At 45.8% G+C, this 18,490-nt stretch overlaps 1 protein-coding gene across 3 annotated transcripts in view; it reads left to right on the plus strand.

Moving 5' to 3' along the window:
• The window catches only part of MASP1 (MBL associated serine protease 1), a 179,072-nt gene that overhangs the window by 53,180 nt on the left and 107,402 nt on the right, over positions 1–18,490 (plus strand). For all 3 annotated transcript variants that reach the window (XM_073626420.1, XM_073626419.1, XM_073626422.1), the window contains exon 3: positions 1,650–1,827. In XM_073626420.1, the coding sequence (XP_073482521.1) occupies positions 1,650–1,827 (178 nt within the window). The remainder of the gene's footprint in view (positions 1–1,649; positions 1,828–18,490) is intronic.

Consider the following 18,490-nt stretch of genomic DNA (forward strand, 5'->3'; position numbering starts at 1 on the left):
TACCTACTACTGACCTCTGTATACTGCCCTACCTACTACTGACCTCTGTACACTGCCCTACCTACTACTGACCTCTGTACATATTCCAGATGAGGGTGAACCAGCATTTTGTAAAGGTGTAGAATAACTGATTTGTCTCTGGAATGTATTCCCTTTTTACTGCATAAGAGTAGTCTGCTGGCTTTGTTAGCTGCAGCTTGGCGTTGCATGTTATTGCTAATTCTGTAATCTGTGACACGTTTTCTGGTGCGTCAGTATGTTACTGACTATGTCTGTGGACATGTTTCTGGTGTGTCAGTATGGTACTGACTCTATGTCTACGGACATGTTTCTGGTGTGTCAGTATGGTACTGATTTTATGTCTGCGGATATTTTTCTGGTGTGTCAGTATGGTAATGACTCCTTGTCTGCGGATACCTGTCTGGCGTGTCAGTATGGTGCTAATTTTATGTCTGATTTGCTGTTTGCCCATGTATTTAGTTTAGTACCTATTTTGTGTTTGCTGACATGTTTTTGGTGTGTATGTATGTACTTATTGTTTCTTTACAGGCATGTGCTTTAAATAAATGGCTCATAAAAGGATAAAAATGGATAAAAGTAAGTAGATAAGCTGTAATGATGTGCCGTTACCTTTAGTAACCAATAAGTAAGTGGTAATAATGCACAGTAACCTATAGCAACCAATTAGTGAGCAATAATGATGTGTAGCAACTTCCAGCAACCAATCAGTTAGCAATAATGATGTGCAGTAAACTCTAGCAACCAATCAGTGAGCAGTAATGTTGTGCTGTAACCTCTAGCAACCAGTGAGTGGTAATGATGTGCTGTAACCTCTAGCAACCAATAGGTGAGCGGTAATGATGTGCAGTAACCTCTAGAAAGCAATTATTGAGCAGTAATAATGTGCAGTAACCTCTTACAACCAATCAGTGAGCAGTAAGCATGTGCAGTTACCCTTTAGCAACCAATCAGTGAATATGGACCAGTTCTTTATGTCTACATTATTAAAGTTCTTGAGATAAGTCTACATGTTTGTTTTTTTTGTGATGTTTGGGTGGAGAGACATTCAGTCTGATCCATTCACATGCTCCCACTCTCTGCTCCCCATCTCCACAGTCTGCATTCAGTACTGCCATACACAGGATGTCACTTCCTCTTTCAGTAAAGTGTTCCTACTTTCTCCACTCCTCCCGGTGCCACCCTCTGAGTTCACATGAGCCGCAACTACAGAGGAGCTATTGGGTATCAATGTACATAGACAGTACTTACTGTCAGTGAAAGCTGAAAACAACATTGGGGGGATATACAATACATCGGCTGCAGTGTTTATTTGTGGCGGAACCCCTGGGGACTTCTCACAGAACCCTAGGGTACTATAAAACCTCGGTTGAGAAACCCTGATTTAATGCTATTTCTACAGTAATTGTAGACATTTTTTTTAGGGGTTCCCCGAGATCTCAAACTTTTTGCCAAGGGTTTCTCCAAGGTAAAAAGGTTGAGAAACCCTGCAGTGAATGTCAGTATTTGTAATGTTCAGGCTTATTCTATACCATATGACAAAACAAAGTTGTACTGATCTCATATTCATGTTGCACTTGACTCCAGAATATACAAAGTAATCTGAATGTTGGCTATTGTTTTCTTTACAGGTAGAGACTGATGAACAAGTGTTGACAACATTCTGTGGAAAGGAAAGTACTGACACAGAACAAGCTCCAGGGAAGCAAGTAATCACATCTCCTGGAAACTTTCTCAGCCTTACTTTTAGGTCTGATTTCTCCAATGAAGAACGTTACACCGGCTTTGATGCTCACTATAGTGCAGTTGGTAAGGTCTCTTTATTTAAACATAGATCTAGATTTCCTAAATGCTATATATGGTTTACCACTTGCTAAAGTGTTACTACACCCAAAAATGTTCAGTTTTGTAGAAATGTGTGGATTCTAGTGATGGCAGAATCTGCTTTGCTTCAATTTTCCAGGGGTCCGGTGAATCTTGTTTGAAATTCAGTCGACCTGAACTGCGAAAGGCGAAATTTTAAAAAAAAAACATTTTTAAATACCAGTGACAAGAATGTCTTTTGATATGAATTTGTATTAAAAATACAAAAATCCTTTAAATAACATGTTTTGTTGACTTAAAGCTGTGAATGGTTATAGAACAGCATTGTTTTCCATGTGGTTCTCAGTAACAGCATACATTTTCAGTTTATATTTGACTGTGGATTTGGAATAGATTTTTACTTTTACAATTAGCTTGATATACAGCAGCACCCCAATCTGATTCATTACAGTTTGAAAAAAAAGCCTTCTTTTTCAGATAGCTTTAGCAGTAACACATGCTGTTTCATTCAGTGTTAATAAGGCTGCTTTGACTGGCATATTGATATTGGCCAGTAGCTCACTGTGGCTGTCCCTGTTCTCGCTGATGAAAAGCTGTCCTGCTGCTAGCCAATTTCTATCAAGCCCTCATTACGAATTAAACAAGAAGTAGGGCCAAAGCTCTTTTGGTCCTACTCCTGTGGGTCACAGGAGTGCACTTAGTTCTGCACTCCTGTGACCCAAATTTAGCAGACAGCAGGCTAATGTTCGCTGTCTTTATAACACACTCAATATAAGGCAGCGCAATTAGATCAGTATATGAAACTTCACCCTCCTTCAATTACTTATTGTGCAAAATCATAAAGTGCAAAATACAGTAAAAGCCATAAATTAAGTCCTCTTAAATTTACAGTGAAGTCCAAATCAATCAAAGTCCAGGGCTGTCTTTAAGGCAGGGCAAAAGGGGAAGCTGCCCCGGGCCCAATCATTGCTGTGGGACCCAAAGCAGCTGCCCCCTGACCTTGAGCCCACGCTGCCCATGGTTGCCATTGCCAACAGTATATTTTGCAATGGTAGGCACTTCCTCCAAATGACTCTGACAGCGCTGGGTCAGGTGCTGCGGAAGGAGCAGTCGGCTGGATTTGCCATGATACTGCTCCTCTAGTCCCTGCTGCAGCCCTGTCAGTCACGGCGGAGTGATCTGTCCTCCGCCTAACATTGCACAGCTTCTCTTCAACTATGGGCACTGCCGCTGATGTCTCGGCGCGTGCGGCAAGTCTGGGGCTATCCGCTTCCTTGAACCCCCACCCCACTGTCACAGTTCTTTTTTTGCCTTTATCATAGAGAAAGCGCCAATGCCGCTCCGCACCTGCCTGCTGTGAAGGAGGAGGGGAGAGATGCATGAGCTCAAGTTACTGTACCTCCGGTGAGAGTCACACATACAGAGCACACACGGAGGGGGGAACTCCCGGGAGGGGAGCACAGCACAGCACTACTGTCACTATTGTCATTACTGGGGCTTTTCATTTGAGAGGCGCTCTACAATAGGAGGGGCCCCTGGACTGGAGGTAGTAGTCCCTCTATAGAGGGGCCCCTGGACTGGAGGTAGCAGTTTCTCTTTTTAGAGGGCCTCCATAGAGAAACTTCTACCTCCAGGGGCCCCTCCATAAGGAGACTGCTACCTCCAATCCAGAGGCCCCTCCATAGGGAGATTGCAACCTTCAGTCCCAGGGCCCCTCCATAGAGAGATTGCAACCTCTAGTCCAGGGGCCCCTCCATAGAGAGACTACCACATTTAGTCCAGGGGCTCCTCCATAGAGAAATTGCCATGTTTACCTTTAGCAACCAGTAAGTAAAATGGTAATGATGAACAGTAACCAATAGCAACCAATCAGTGAGCAGTAATGATGTGCAGTAACCAATAGCAACCAATGTGTGGTAATGATGTGCTGTAATCTCTAGCAACCAGTCAGTGAGCAGTAATGACATGCAGTAGCCTCTAGCAACCAATCAATGAGCAGTAATGATGTGATATATCCTCTAGCAACTAATCAGTGAGCGGTAATGATGTTTTGTTACCTCTAGCAACTAATTATTGAGCAGTAATGATGTCGTGTAATCTCTAGCAACTAATCATTGAGCAGTACTGATGTGGTGTAATCCCTAGCAACAAATCATTGAGCAGTAATGATGTGGTGTATGTCTAGCAACCAGTATCAGTAAAGATGTGCTGTAACCTATAGCAACCAGTCAGTGATCGTAATAATGTGCTGTAACCTTTAGCAACTAATTAGTGAGCAGTAATGATGTGCTGTAACCTCTAGCAACTAATATTGAGCAGTAATGATGTGCTGTAACCTCTACCAACTAATTAGTGAGAGGTAATGATATGCTGTAACCTCTGGCAACCAATCGCAATTGTAGCACCTATGAACAGTATTATATTTTAGTATGTGGCACCATCTAGTGGCCAAATTGGTGAATGGACTTCATTTTATTTTACTCTTTCAAGAATATGAGAAAATATGACAGGAAGTGACTGTTTATTTACTTTTCACATTAACCTATCTACCCAGAATGCTGAGTGATTTTACCCAGCAACACTCAGTACTGAAATGCATCCTGGGTAGGATATAAAAGGGCCCACGGCGGCCATCTTAGGTCTCTTCTAGACGCATGGCCTGCCTGCAAGGATCTGTGAGGAGGTGTTCCACAGAGTTGCGGCCTACATCGTGCGGAGCGGAGCAGCCAGCGATCCTGCCTTACATCACAGCATGCTGGAGCAGCAGTGTGATCGTTCCAGAGACCCTTGAAGGAGGTAACCAAGGACTCCCGGTCGTCTGTGAGATGGAATAGCTTGACGGTGTGGCCGCAGCGAATGAACTGAGATACTGTGGAGCACAGGCATCCAACTGCCTGGACCCAGTTGGGTGAGAGGGCTGCTGCCCAAAGTTTTCTTAACGCACTTTTACACACCTGAATCTGTGACACAGTGTGCTGGGACCTGTAGTCCCACACAGGAGGATTGCTGGAAATAGAAACTGAGTTCAAATAGGCCTCAAGCCTACCCTTCACTGTACTATTAGCACTGTGTTACACAAAGTTAATTGCATCGGAGACAGTTACATGTTACTACACCACAAGAATATACCTTCAACATCTACTTTATTTAACCCTGGTTTATTCAACTGTTGGATTACAATTTATGATTCGTAAATAGCTAGCAGAAGACAGAAGACAAAGAAAAGACTGCCTATTTCATTGCAAGGCCTTGCATCCTAATTGCTGGTTAATAGAGAGTTTACACTCTAAAGCAGGGGGAGCTCCCTAGGGAATTGCATTTGTGATATATTAATAACGTTGTCTTCTTGTAGTTACAAGCGTGCACTGGAAGTGGGAAGGTGCCTAGAATTAAGGTATTTCTCATTCTGGCATTAGTCCCACTTGGAGACGCACTTCCAGAGATCATTTAATATAACTTTATGTGTATTAATTACTGTGTGTACTTATTGGGCTGTTGCACTATGTTTGTGTGACAGACCAAATATTGTAATACTACTTTTATACTGATTCCAGTAAAAGTTACGTCCTGGTTAAGTACAACTTGTGTGGAGTGCTGTTCCTTTTTCTAGCAGGTGGAACATCGGATACCGAGGTAATAACAAAGGTATACTGTTATTATATTGTACATTGTGGGGTTATCCTTCATTATCAGCTTCACACTAACACTGCACCACAGTTGTGTCAAGGGGATTGAGTCAAGTCATTGGGGGTGTTAAAGCAGAGTACAGGCCCAATCAAATATCAGCAGCTCTTTCGGCGGTCAGTGCTACATTATCAATACCTGATCTGCTGTAGTAAACTGATTTTGAGCTACTATTTATTGTGAGCCTCAGAGCAGGTGGAGAGCGAAATTGGATGGGGGAGGGGGGCAAAAAAGATGGCCATGTCAAAGTCCATTAATATTTGTGCTCCTCCACCCAAAAGTGACACATAAACAGATGATCCAGGTTAATTCCTTCAGCGTGCCACCACTACCAGGTGAAAAACCTGCTCACATCACATATAAATAATATAGGTTTCTCGCTCCAAACTCCTGCATTGGGGACAGACGCCTCTTCTCTTATATGGATCAAGATCTCTTCACTAGTTCACATCTTCTCAGAATACCTCATGGGACAAAAAGGCAATACCATAGTGTTCTCTGTTTCACCAGTTTATTAAAAAAAAACCCTCTTTAAAATCAAACTCACAAAAACAGTATATATGCGATTATTCTGTCAGGTGGCTCACCAATCCTCACTAGCAATGGTGACAGCGTTACATCAAGGTATCACGTACCTGGTGCTGGAGGCCAATGGAGAGAGAGGGCTTTCCTTGCGGCTAAGTTCCAGACCCCCCTGAGGGTGAAAACAGGAGAAGTCAGACCCAAAGTAGCACGGGTTGCTTGCTGAACTGTTTGCAGGAGGTTCCAGAGCACAGCTGGTGAGCTGGTGTGGAATCAGCAGACAGGTGGCACCCATGAGGTGTTGCAGGACTCTGATAATGCTGGGACTGGAGCATGGTCAGAAGGAAGCCTAGCTCAGGAGCCAGGTGGGTATCAGAGCAGATGTGGTCAGATGGATAGCTGAGGTTGAACACAAGAAGCAAACAGGAGACAGGTCAAGGACAAGCCGGGTCAGTAACAGGAGACACAGGAACAGGAATTTCGCACTGGAGGAGCTGAAGATCAACCAGTAACTGCAATTACTGACAGGCTTGCTTATAAAGGCCCATGCGAAGTGCTGGTAGAGATGCTGGGTCCTCGGGCCCTTCTCCTACTGTTGGTGTCCTAAGAAATGCTGGGTCTTAGAGCCCTGACCCCTGACAGTGCCCCCCCCTCCAACGGGCAGCCTCTGGATGCCCATTTGGGCAATTTTTTCTTGGTATCTGGCCTGCAACTCTCGGAGGAGTCTGGGGGCATGTACATTGGCTTCGGGTTCCCAGGAGCTTTCTTCAGGTGGATACCCTTTCCATTTAATTAGGAATTGGGTTTGTCCCCCTTGTTTCCTGCAGTCTGGGATTGATTCTACCTCAAATTCTGTGACCTCTCCAATAGTCACTGGCGGCGGAGGTGGCTCTGTTTTCCCTGCAAATGGATCTGGAACAGTTGGTTTAAGCAAGGAAGTGTGAAAGATCGGATGGATCGTATATGAGTTGGGCAGGAACAGTTCGTACGCCACTGGGTTTATTTCCTGTTTGATCCGAATGGGGCCAATAAACCTTGGCCCTAGCTTCCGCAAAGGGCAGGCCAATTTCAAGCTGGCAGTAGACAGTCACATTTTATCTCCTACCTTGAAGGCAGGATTCCCCCTCCGTTTCCGATCAAAGTGTTTTTTGTAATCCACTTGGGCTTTCTGTATGGACTCCCATGGAATCTCATAAGTGTTTTGTTTGAAAACAAGTCTGTCCTGCAAGGCGGGTACAGTAGTTCCAGGCATATTTTCAGGCAGGGCAGCATGGTGGGATCCATAATTGGCCCAGAATGGGGACTGGTTCGTAGCTGAATGGATAGAGTTATTATAAGCGAATTCCACCAGTGGGAGCAGGGATGCCCATTCATCTTGGGCATCCCTGCAAACCCACCAGGGTTTGGTTTGTGCGTTCCCTTTGCCCATTACTTTTGGGATGGTAGGCAGATGATAGGCATAGTTTTACTTCCACGGCTTTACAAAGGGCTCTCCAAAACCTGGAGGTAACCTGCACCCCCAGTCCAAAAACGATGTTCTTTGGGAGTCTGTGACGTCTGATGATCTCCTTGATCAAAGTGTGAGCCGTTCCGGCCTCAGAGGGAGTTCCAATCATTGGTATGAAGTGAGCTATTTTGGATAGTCAGTCTACCACAACCAGGATGGTTGTGAATATTTCAGAGGGAGGAAGGTCAACAATAAGTTCCAAAGAGATCATATCCCAGGGGCGATTAGGGATAGGCAAGAGTCTCAATAACCCCCAGGCTTTGGTTTTGTCGCCTTTGCTTTGTAGACACATCATGCATGACTTGATGTAGGATCTACAGTCTTGACTGAGGTTAGGCCACCAAAAGGACCACTGAATGAGCTCGTTAGTTTTACAGGCCCTAAGGTGCACTGCAAGTTGGTGGTCGTGGAATGTCCTGAGAACCTGAGACCTTGCTTCCTAAGGTACGAAGACTTGGTCCTGGTGCAAAAGTAATCTGTCCAGTCTCCTTAACGAGTCATGTTCAGATTCAGTGCAAGATGCAGAAGATTGTTCAATGGATGCCTTTAGGCTTTCCCATTTTTGGAACTTGGGCGGTATGTCATGTGGAAATAAAATCTAGAAAAGAATAAGGCCCATCTGGCTTGTTCGATGTCTTAGGCGTTTTGCAGATATTAGATATTCCAGATTTTTGTGATCTGTGAAAATCATAATTGGGTGGTTAGCGCCTTCCAGCAGGTACCTCCATTCTTCAAGGGCGACTTTAATTGCCAGTTCTATGTCACCAACATTGTAGTTTTTCTCTGCCTGATTCAGCTTCCTGGAGCAAAAGGCTACTGGTGAAGCAGGGCCTTTGGGCCTTGACGCAGAGAGAGAGGACAGCTCCCGTAGCCACTTTGGATACGTCCACCTCAAGCACAAAGGGAAGAGCTGGGTCCGGGTGTTGCAACATGGGAGCAGAAGTGAAGAGAGCCTTCAGTTGTTCAAAGGCCATTTGAGAATCCTGGTTCCAGGAGAAGCGTGAGTGCAGGCGAGTGAGCTGGGTGATTGGGGCAATGAGACCTTCTGAGGATTCATAGAGATCCCCTCAGTGGAGATTATGAGACCTAAGAACTGGATAGATTGTTTCTCGCACCCACACATCTCTGCTTTGGCGTATAAGCCATGGGTTCTTAAGGTCTTTAACACTTTTCTGACGTGCTCTCGATAAAGTTCAAGTGAGGCTGAGAAAAATTTGTATGTAGTACAAATAGATGATTAAGAACAGGTCAAGGTATTCCCTGAAGATTTCTTTTACAAATTTTTTATTTAATCATGGACCCTTGACATAAATATAAACATCGAATCAATGTGTAGAGAACTTACAAGAAGCAATACAACAAAGAAAAAGAAAGAAAATAGGTGGTTGACATCAATTTGTCCAGCTCTTAACATGAACGACATTGTTCAGTACATTACTCCCATGTGACCGTCTCCAACTTGTTTTATTTACTAAAAAGCAAGTGCAGCTGTGGAATAACAGAGCACGAGGGAAAGAAAAGAAGCAGAATAAAGAAACTAGAAAAGTAGGAATCAGTATAGGTAGAAGGGCAGTTAGGATGAAGGGGAAAGGGGGGGGGGGCAAACTGTGGGGAAGGGGGTTCAGATCTTTTGAGCCTCATTGTCGGACCACTACTTTTTAGTCCGAGATCAAGCCTTTAAATAAATTGCGACCCTCTTCAGAATAGACAAACATGTCCCAAAGTGACCATGTCTTGGAATATCGTTCTTGTTGGTGCCGTGCTGTTAGGATTAGGTCTTCAAATTTATTGATTTGTTCTACCTTCCTGAGCCACATCCCGATAGTCGGAGACTGCAGGGTTTTCCATTTTAGTGGAATGCATGATTTGGCCGCGTCAAGAAGGTGACGAATAATTGATTTTTTGTAGGATCTCGCCGGGACTGCCGAGACATGGAGGAGGAAGAAGGCAGGGTCATCTGAAATTTGCCGATCTGAGAATTTCTGATTGTGCTATGAGAGGACATGTCCAGAAGATGTATAGTAGTGTACCCCATTCCTCCTGTCACCTTCAGCATCTATCTGAAGATGCTGGGAAAGATTTGTTTAATTTTGCTGGTGTTCTGTACCATCTTGTTAAAATTTTAAAATTGGTTTCCTGCGTTTTTGTACAGATTGACAATTTGTATGTGAAATGGAGGATGCGTTGTTTTTGTTGTGGACTAAATGTAAGTTTCAAGTCCCGTTCCCAGTCAGTTAAGCAGCTTAGTAAGTGGGAGTCCGAGGGAGTGATCAGAAGGTTGTACATGCTCGAGAATGTGTGTGGAAGTGCTCCTTCCGTTGAGCATATTTCCTCTAAGGTGGTGAGGGGTTGTTCGAAATTACTTGATGAGGGGAGAGCCCTAAGGAAATGGGAAAATTGTAAAGCATTCCAAAACTTCATGGCGAAATGACCCTAAAGGGTCCATTAGGTTATGCAACGAGGGCCATCTACCCTGTGTATAACCTGTAGCCAGTAGATGTTTAAAGGATTCATCCTGATAGCCCGGCGAAAAGCATGGGTTCCCCAATATCGGGAATATCGGCGAAGTCTCATATGAGAGGGATCCTTTTTTGAACAGAAGGGAGCACACCTTCACAGTCTGGCCCACCAGCGGGTGTGACTTTACCCTATTGGGTAAGGAGTCATAGCACCATGGAGCTCTATTCAGAGGAATAGGGCTCTGATCTTGTTCAAGCTGGATCCACAGTTTTAAGGACCTGTGTCTGCACCAATCAACCAATCTGCTGAGGTGAACCGCCTTATAATATTTGTGTACATCTGGTACTGCCAATCCCCCATATTGCTTTGGTAATGTGAGTTGGGATTTTTTCAGGGGTGTTTGTGGGCCCATATAAATTCAAAAAATACTTTTCGTATCTGCTGGAAATAATTAGATGGGATGTGGACGGGTAAAACCTGTAGGAGGTATAAGAATTTAAGAAGTAATTCAGTTCAAATACCTTCGATGTGTGAACTAGAATAATTGTGCCCAAATATGTCAATGCCTTATCACTCCATTTCAATCTGAAGTTCGACTGAAGTTGTAGCTTCAGCGACTGTGATAGATTAATGCCCATTGCTTCTGATTTTATTAAATTTATTTTAAGGTTGGAGAGGGCACCGTATTTATCAAATTCTCTAAAAAGATTTGGGATGCATATCACAGGGTTCGTAACGGAGAATAACATGTCGTCAGCATATGCCAATACTTTATGCTGAAGGTTGCCCACTGTTATGCCAGTAATATCTTGATTTCTACGAACTGAGCAGAGAAAGGGTTCCAGTGACAGGGCGAAGAGGAGGGGGCGAGAGTGGGCACCCCTGACGTGTCCCATTGGAGATTTGTAAGGCATCAGATAACACTCCGTTAGGTCTTACACAAGCTGTGGGCCTTGAGTAGATTGATGAGATCCATATGGTGCCAACATCAACATGTTGGAGGACTGCGTGCATGAAGGCCCAGTTCACCCTGTCAAAGGCCTTCTCTGCATCCGTACCCAGAAAGACACATGGGAAGCGGGATTTGATCACTGTGTGTATTAGGTTTAGTACCTTAATGGTGTTGTTTATTACTTTTCTCTTGGATACAAACCCTACTTGATCTAAATGAATTAGGTGAGGTAGATGTTGTTGAATTCTATGCACAAGTATCTTGGTAAACAGCTTAATGTCTGTATTAAGCAGGGATATCGGTCTATAGTTTCCACAGGAGGTTGGGTCCTTTGGTATGACCGCAATGTGAGCCTGTAAAGATTCTACTGCAAAAGGTGATTCGGGGCCTACTCCATTAAATAATTTTACCACGTATGTGCTCAAAGTCGGCATAAAGATCTTATAGTAACAGATGGTGAAACCATCAGGGCCAGGGGCTTTCCCTGGTTTATTTGCCTCTATCACACCTTGCACTTCTTCAGTGGTGATGGGATCTTCTAGGGCTTCCTGAGCTAACTCGAGCAATTGTGGCATTTGAGAGGCAGACAGGTAGGACTGCAGATTTTCTTGTGAAGGGGGATCCTTATCTATGTTGTACAAAGATGTATAGAATTTCTGGAATTCTTGGGCGATGTCTAAGGATTTGGAGACCTTGGTTCCTTTTGGCAGGCATATGTGGTGTATATATGTCACCAACCTTTGATCCCTAAGCGACCGCGCTAACATTTTGGCACATTTGTCCCCCGATTCATAGGGGATTTTCTTGTAAATCTGCATCGACGCCTTAGCTTTGAACTGTAACAGGTCATTAATTTGAGAACGTCTGACAAGGAGGTCAGTCTCTAAGGAGGGGGAAGGAGACAGTTTATGTCGTGCTTCCAGCTGTCGTAAATCATCTAGTAATGAGGTCAGCTATTGGGTGCGTTTTTTTTTAAGTCTCGAGCCATGCTTAATAAGCACTCCTCTGATGATCGCCTTGTGAGCTTCCCAGACAATGCCGGGGTCACTGCCCTATGTATCGTTTGTATTGAAGTAGAACAGAAGTTCCCTAGTGACCTCCGAGATTACATCTTTGTCTTGTAAAAGACTTTCATTCAGCCTCCAATATTTAGTTTTTGAGGTGAGGGAATCAGTAAGTGCATACGATAGGGAGATAGGCGCGTGGACAGACCACGTAATGGATCCTGTGGTGGAGGTTTTGACTGCATGCAATTGTGAATGCGGTACTAGAAAGTAGTCTATATGAGAGTATACTTTGTGTGGTGAAGAATAAAACGTGTAGTCCTTTTCTGCGGGGTGGAGGATACGCCATACATCTACTAATTGGGCTTTATGTAAGGCTTGGTCAATGCGTTTACGGGTGCAAGGAGGAATGGTAGAACGTTTTGAGGAAGTATCTTCCGAAGGGATCATAGGGACATTTAAATCCCCCCCATGATCAGCTGTCCTTCAGAAAAGCTCAACAGCTTTTCAATAGTCCTCTCCATGAATACATCCTGATGAGTGTTATGGGCATATAGATTTACTAATGTCACCTTGACACCCCCAAACATGCCTTTCAGGAATAAGAACCGACCCATTGGGTCCAGCACGGAGTCTAGATAGGTCCACGGCACCTTACGTGATATCAATATAGACACTCCCTTAGACTTCCCAGCCTCGTTAGTCGAATGGAAAGCTATAGGAAAAGCTTGATTCTTGAGAATGGGTCTCCTGTAGAAAGACCACATCCACTTTAAGGCGGTGGAGATCATGTAGAAGCATACGTCTCTTTTCTGGGACGTGAAGACCCTTCGTATTAAGTGAAATCACGTTGATCGAATCCATGTTAAAAAAAAAAAAGAAGGGGGGGGGGAGATGTGTGAGGAAGGTGAAGGGAGGTTAAGAGCAAACGGGGAAGGGGATGAGGAGGAAAAGAGAGAAACAGGAAGAAATAGTAGAAGAGAAAAGATTCTAAAGAGGAAGCAAATATGCTAGAACGCTCACCTAAAAAAAAAATTCCCGGCGGTTGAACGCTGGCCTAAGTGGGGGTATGAATAGACGCAACCGAAGAGGAGGCTCCGGCCATCCCCACCCACCTCAACATTAGTGTATGATAAATTTCAGTGACCTTCAACGTGTGACTGTCCAAAATGGACACAGTTGTAAACGCAATAAACCAAACATATCAAAATATAACATTCTTGTATAAACATACCCTTATAACAGCATTTGTATTAGACTACTAGTGCCAATGTCTTGTCAGAACCTGAGAGTACCCCCTAAACAGGAATCCATAACTCGTCAGACTTTACACCTCAGTGTATTGGTATTAACCTCTAGATAGAGTGGATTGGTAAAACCGTTCTGGTGTCAGTTAGAGGAGGAGCACCCCATATCACTTGTGGGGAGGGAGGGTGGGAGACAGGGGGAAGAGAGAGGGGAGGGAGGCAAGGGTGGGGGGCGCAGGGGGCGGGGGAAGCAGGGGGGTGGAGGAAGGTAGGAGAGGAAGGAGGAAGGGGTATGGTGTACTGGGAGAGAAGTATATCATGAGAGAGTCGTCCACCGTCCCAACAGTTGGTTACTCGTTTAAAATTTTTGGGTAACTGTATAGGGTCAGATGAAAGAATGCCTCTCAGATTCAAAAGGCAGACGGGCCGAGATGGTCACCCCTAGTGATCTGAGTTAAGCTACTCTATACAACGGAGACCTGAATGTAGTAGTAGGAGAGGGAGCAACCTGTCCAGCTTAATAGCAAGGTACAAGGAAGACAGTATAACCTGCAAGAAAGGGGTTAGCACAATGAAGCACATAACCAAACAAACATTGAGGCACTAAGACCTAATTTGGGAGGTGGAAGCAACGGGAAAAGATCTGCTCCCAAAATTCCATGGAGCTGTAAAACATTGGGGCACAAAAACCCTCCTCCCCTCCTCAAGACATCCTATTATTGTTAGAGAGACAAAGGATTGGCGCTGTCTGCTCTATAAAATGCAGAAGAGAATCTTTGAAAACCACCCTAGTTCTCTCATCGGGAGAAATGAGAAGGTGATAGTCTTGCAGTAGGTTATCCTTTGTAGGGGCTCCTCAGAACGACCCCTGACTATTAAATGTCGTGTAGCCTTCTTAAAGACTCGGAGGTGATCCTTAATACCATGATGGTCTCTACACTCCAAACCCCCATAACTTGCATGAACATTTACCAAGAGGCCCCCCCGACACCATTATCCTACGGAGGTGTACCTTAGGGAAAGTCCTGGCAGACGAGGGGGAACCTGCTGTTCATTTAGTGGGGACAACTCAGAACGTCCGCTTAAGGCCTTGCCAGTAGAGAACAAGAAGAACGGAAAAAACACAAAAAAGAAAAAAAGAAAACAACTGTGGTAGGTAATCAGTAGACTAGTGTCCATCACACTCACGATTCCCGGGATCTCTCTCCGGACGGGGCCCGCGGCCTCCCCCGCTGTCTCTGAGAGCACGCTGGAAAGGAATTCCTGGGACCCGCAGGGCCAGGGCGGCCAGTAGTGCTTGGTAGGAGTTGCAGCCAATTGGGTACCTGGATGGGCTCTGTCCCCAGGAATGTGAACAGGTCCGGCAGGTCGGATGGTGTGCGGAGGGTGAAGAAAGCAGATTCCTTTCTGAAAGTCACAGATAGCGGGTATCTCCATCTATACGTTTAACCCTGATCTTTTGCCAAATCCAGCAACCCTCGTAGTCGGACATGACGTTGCAGGGTAGCCCGGGAGAGGTCTTGGAGGATCTTGATAGATGCCTCATCTAAATCGATTTCGCTGCACTCCCACGCTTTACGGATAATCTGTTCCTTCAGGGCGTATTTATGAACGCAGCACACCACATCCCTGGGTCTGTTCAGGTCTGACAATCTTGGCCCCAAGGCTCTATGGACCCTGTCTAGCTCAATAGTGGGCTGCAGAGAAGCCAGTATCCGCTGAAAAATGGCAGTCACTGTATCTGGAAGATTCTCAGATCCTGTCGCTTCCGGGAACCCTCGGAGCTGCAGGTTGTTCCTTCGGCTCCTGTCTTCCAAATCTTCTATATTAGGTTGCAACGCAACCGCTGACTCTGCCTGTGCTATGTTAGACCGTTCCAGGGCCTCCATTCTGATTTCCAGAGAGGAGATAGATAACTCTCCAGCATCTACTCTGTCAGACAGAGCACCAATCTCCGTTCTCATAGCCTGAATGTCCCTGCTGTGAGCCTCCTCTACTCGCTGTATTAGAGTTTCTATGTGCTGTTTTGTCAGCAAAGCCTGGAGGAGCGCGCTGAGCTCCCCATCCATGTGAGCTGGCTCCTGTATGCCAGGGGAGGCCCCCACCTCTGACATTACGGGGCGGAGGAGAGCAGGGGTTTTCCGAGAGGGAGTCTGAGTCAGGAGACAAGGCAGTCGGGGATGGCAGATCTAGCAAGCCAAGACCATGAGGCGCCCGGAGAGAGCTGGGCCGCGTTCCCAAAAAATCTGTGTATCTCACCCTGAGAGGTGCGTGGTCAGTGTCCCTGTGCCGCCGAACGTGTTCGGTATCTTTTTGCCTTTATCATGCCATTAGGAGAGGCTGTATATGGTGGGTTTTGTCGAGGCTGGTACGGGGAAGCCGAGAGCTCACACAGAAAGCGTCCTCATCCAGCCATGTCCAGGCCACGCCCCTTCTCTGAAGATTTCATTCACAAAATGTTGGAATGTTGTGGGAGCGTTACATAGACTGAAGGGCATCACAAGGTACTTGAAGTGACCAAAGCGTGTTCGGAAGGCGGTCTTCCACTCGTTACCTTCCCTAATACGAACCAGGTTGTAGGCCCCCCGTAAGTGCAACTTTGTGAAAACCGAGCTGTTCAGAACCTTTGGCATAACTCAGAAACGAGAGGAAGTGGGTATCTGTTCTTGATGGTAATTTTATTAAGGTCCCTATAATCAATGCATGGTCTGAGAGAATGATCCTTCTTCTTGACGAAGAAGATGCCAGCTCCAGCAGGCGCAGAGGGCGGATAAATCCTTTGGCTAAGTTTTCATCTATATATTGTCAGAGGGCTTCCAGCTCGGATAAAGGAAAGATTCACCAGAAGGGTACTTCTGCTCCAGGTAGCAACTCAATCAGGCAGTCATAGGACTGACGCGGGGGGCAGGGCATTGGCACCTTTCTTGTCAAACACATCAAGGAAATCAAGGTAGGCCGAAGAGGTGACATGACAGGGATGCGGTGTAGGTTGAACGGAGACACATACTGAATGATTGACAGGCGTGGGGGATGCCACAGTGTTTTTTGACAGTAGGAAGATGAGAAGATGATTCCTCCCTTGGGCCAGTCGATTTTCAGGTTTTGGGCCCACAGCCAGGGTATCCCTAGGATGGCTGGGAATATAGGAGACCTGATGATGTCAAAGCGGAGTAATTCCTGATGGCCAGCATCCATGGTGGCAGGGACAGAGATAGTCTCCTGAGTGACAGGTCCAGACCTGGGAGCAGTGCTATCTGCTAAATGTATGTCAAGTCTTTGTTCCCTCAGTTTCAGGGGTATGCACAAGTTATTGGCGAGGTTGATGTCCAAGAAGCAGCTACAGGCTCCAGAGTCAATGAACAGTCACAGCTTGACTTCCCTTCCAGCCACCTGCAGAGAGATGGGAAGAATTACATTAGTGGATACAGTCCCAGATAACTGGAGGTATGAGGGGCATGGAAGGCTGGACTTACTTGTGCGAACAAGACAACTGCGAAGGAAGTGGCCTGAAGCTCCACAGTAGAGACACAAGTTACCTTGTCATCTGCATGCTCCCTCTTCAGGGGTTAAAGCTGGGTGATATAATAGGCCAATTTTCATGGGTTCCTTGTCAGAAGTATTGATGGACTGGGTAACAGAGCCTGGGGTTGTTGGTCCTTGAACCTTTGGCATTACCCATGTGGGCCGAAAGGTCTGAGTGCGTTTGGACTGTCACTCCCGCAGCCATCAGTCTAGTTGGATAGAGACTTGGATGAGATTCGCTAATGACGCAGGAGCCTCAATCCTAGCCAACTCATCCTTGAGAGTCTCCGATAAGCCTAGCCGAAACTGGTATTTTAGGGCAGCATCATTCCACCTGGTATCAGCTGATCACTTGCGAAACTCCACAATATAATCCTCCACCTGTTATCTGCCTTGTACTAGAGCATGAAGGGCAGACTCAGCGGTGGCAGTCCAGTGTGGATTGTCATATAGGATAGCCATAGCTTCAAAGAAGGTGACAACTGAATCCAGTTCTAAGTTATTTTGCTCAAAGAGGTTATAAGCCCAGGACTGTGGTTCATTTGACAAAAGTGAGATGATGAAACCCACCTTGACGGTCTCAAGAGAAAAAGTCCTTGGGGCAGCGCAAAGTAAAGTTCACAGGCATTTTTGAAGGCCCTGAATTTCCGTCGGTCACCTGAAAAGCACTCAGGTGTGGGGACTCTGGGCTCTGGAGGAGTTAATCCCACAGCAGTTGTGGCTGTAGCAGGAAGGCTGGCAGTTGGAGTGGAGACAGTGGAGCTAGTAGCTTGGTTAGGATCCACAGGAGTCATGGAGGCAGTGAAAGAGTGAAGGCGTCCTTCCAGCTGAAAGTAGCCGTCTTGTAGGCTCTGGACTGCTTGTGTAGGAGCTATCATCTGCTGACATCTTGGCTGGTTGATACTATCACATAGCTGGTACTGGAGGCCAATGGAGAGAGAGGGCTTCCCTTGCAGCTAAGTTCTAAACCCCCCTGAAGGTGAAAACAGGGGAGGTCAGGCCCAAAGTAGCACGAGTCAGCTGCTGAACTGTGTGCAGGAGGTTCCAGAGTACAGTTGGTGTGCTGGCGTAGAATCAGCAGACAGATGGCACCCATGATGTGTTGCAGGACTCTGATAATGCTGAGACTGGAGCGTGGTCAGAAGGAAGCCTAGGTCAGGAGCCAGGCGGGCATCAGAGCAGGCATGGTCAGATGGATAGGTCAGAAGCAAGGTGGGTATCAGAGCAGACGTGGTCAGATGGATAGCCGAGGTCAAACACAGAAAGCAAGCAGGAGACAGGTCAAGGACAAGCCGGGTTGGTAACAGGAGACACAGGAACATGAATATCCCAGAGATAACATACTGGAGGAGCCGAAGGTCAACCAGCAACTGCAATCACTGACAGGCTTCCTTATAAAGGCCCATGTGAAATGCTGGTAGAGATGCTGGGTCCTCAAGCCCTTCTCCTACTGTTGGTGTCCTTAAAGATGCTGGGTCCTAAACCCCTGACATAAGGGCTTGGCTCCCCCTCTCTCTTAGATGCATAGCACCCTCGTATAAGGCTTCTTCAGTAGGATCCATGCTGTCACAGTTGCTAGGGAGGATTGGTGAGTCAGCTGACAGAATAACCACATATATACTTTTTTTTGTAAGTGTGATTTTAAAGAGGGGGTGTTTTATTAAACTGGTGAAACAGAGAACACTATGGTATTGCCTTTTTTTGTCACGCGAGGTATACCGAGGAGATGTGAACTAGTGGAGAGATCGTG

This window comes from Aquarana catesbeiana, linkage group LG04 (genome assembly GCF_042186555.1).
Source record: "Aquarana catesbeiana isolate 2022-GZ linkage group LG04, ASM4218655v1, whole genome shotgun sequence".
Taxonomy (NCBI): domain Eukaryota; kingdom Metazoa; phylum Chordata; class Amphibia; order Anura; family Ranidae; genus Aquarana; species Aquarana catesbeiana.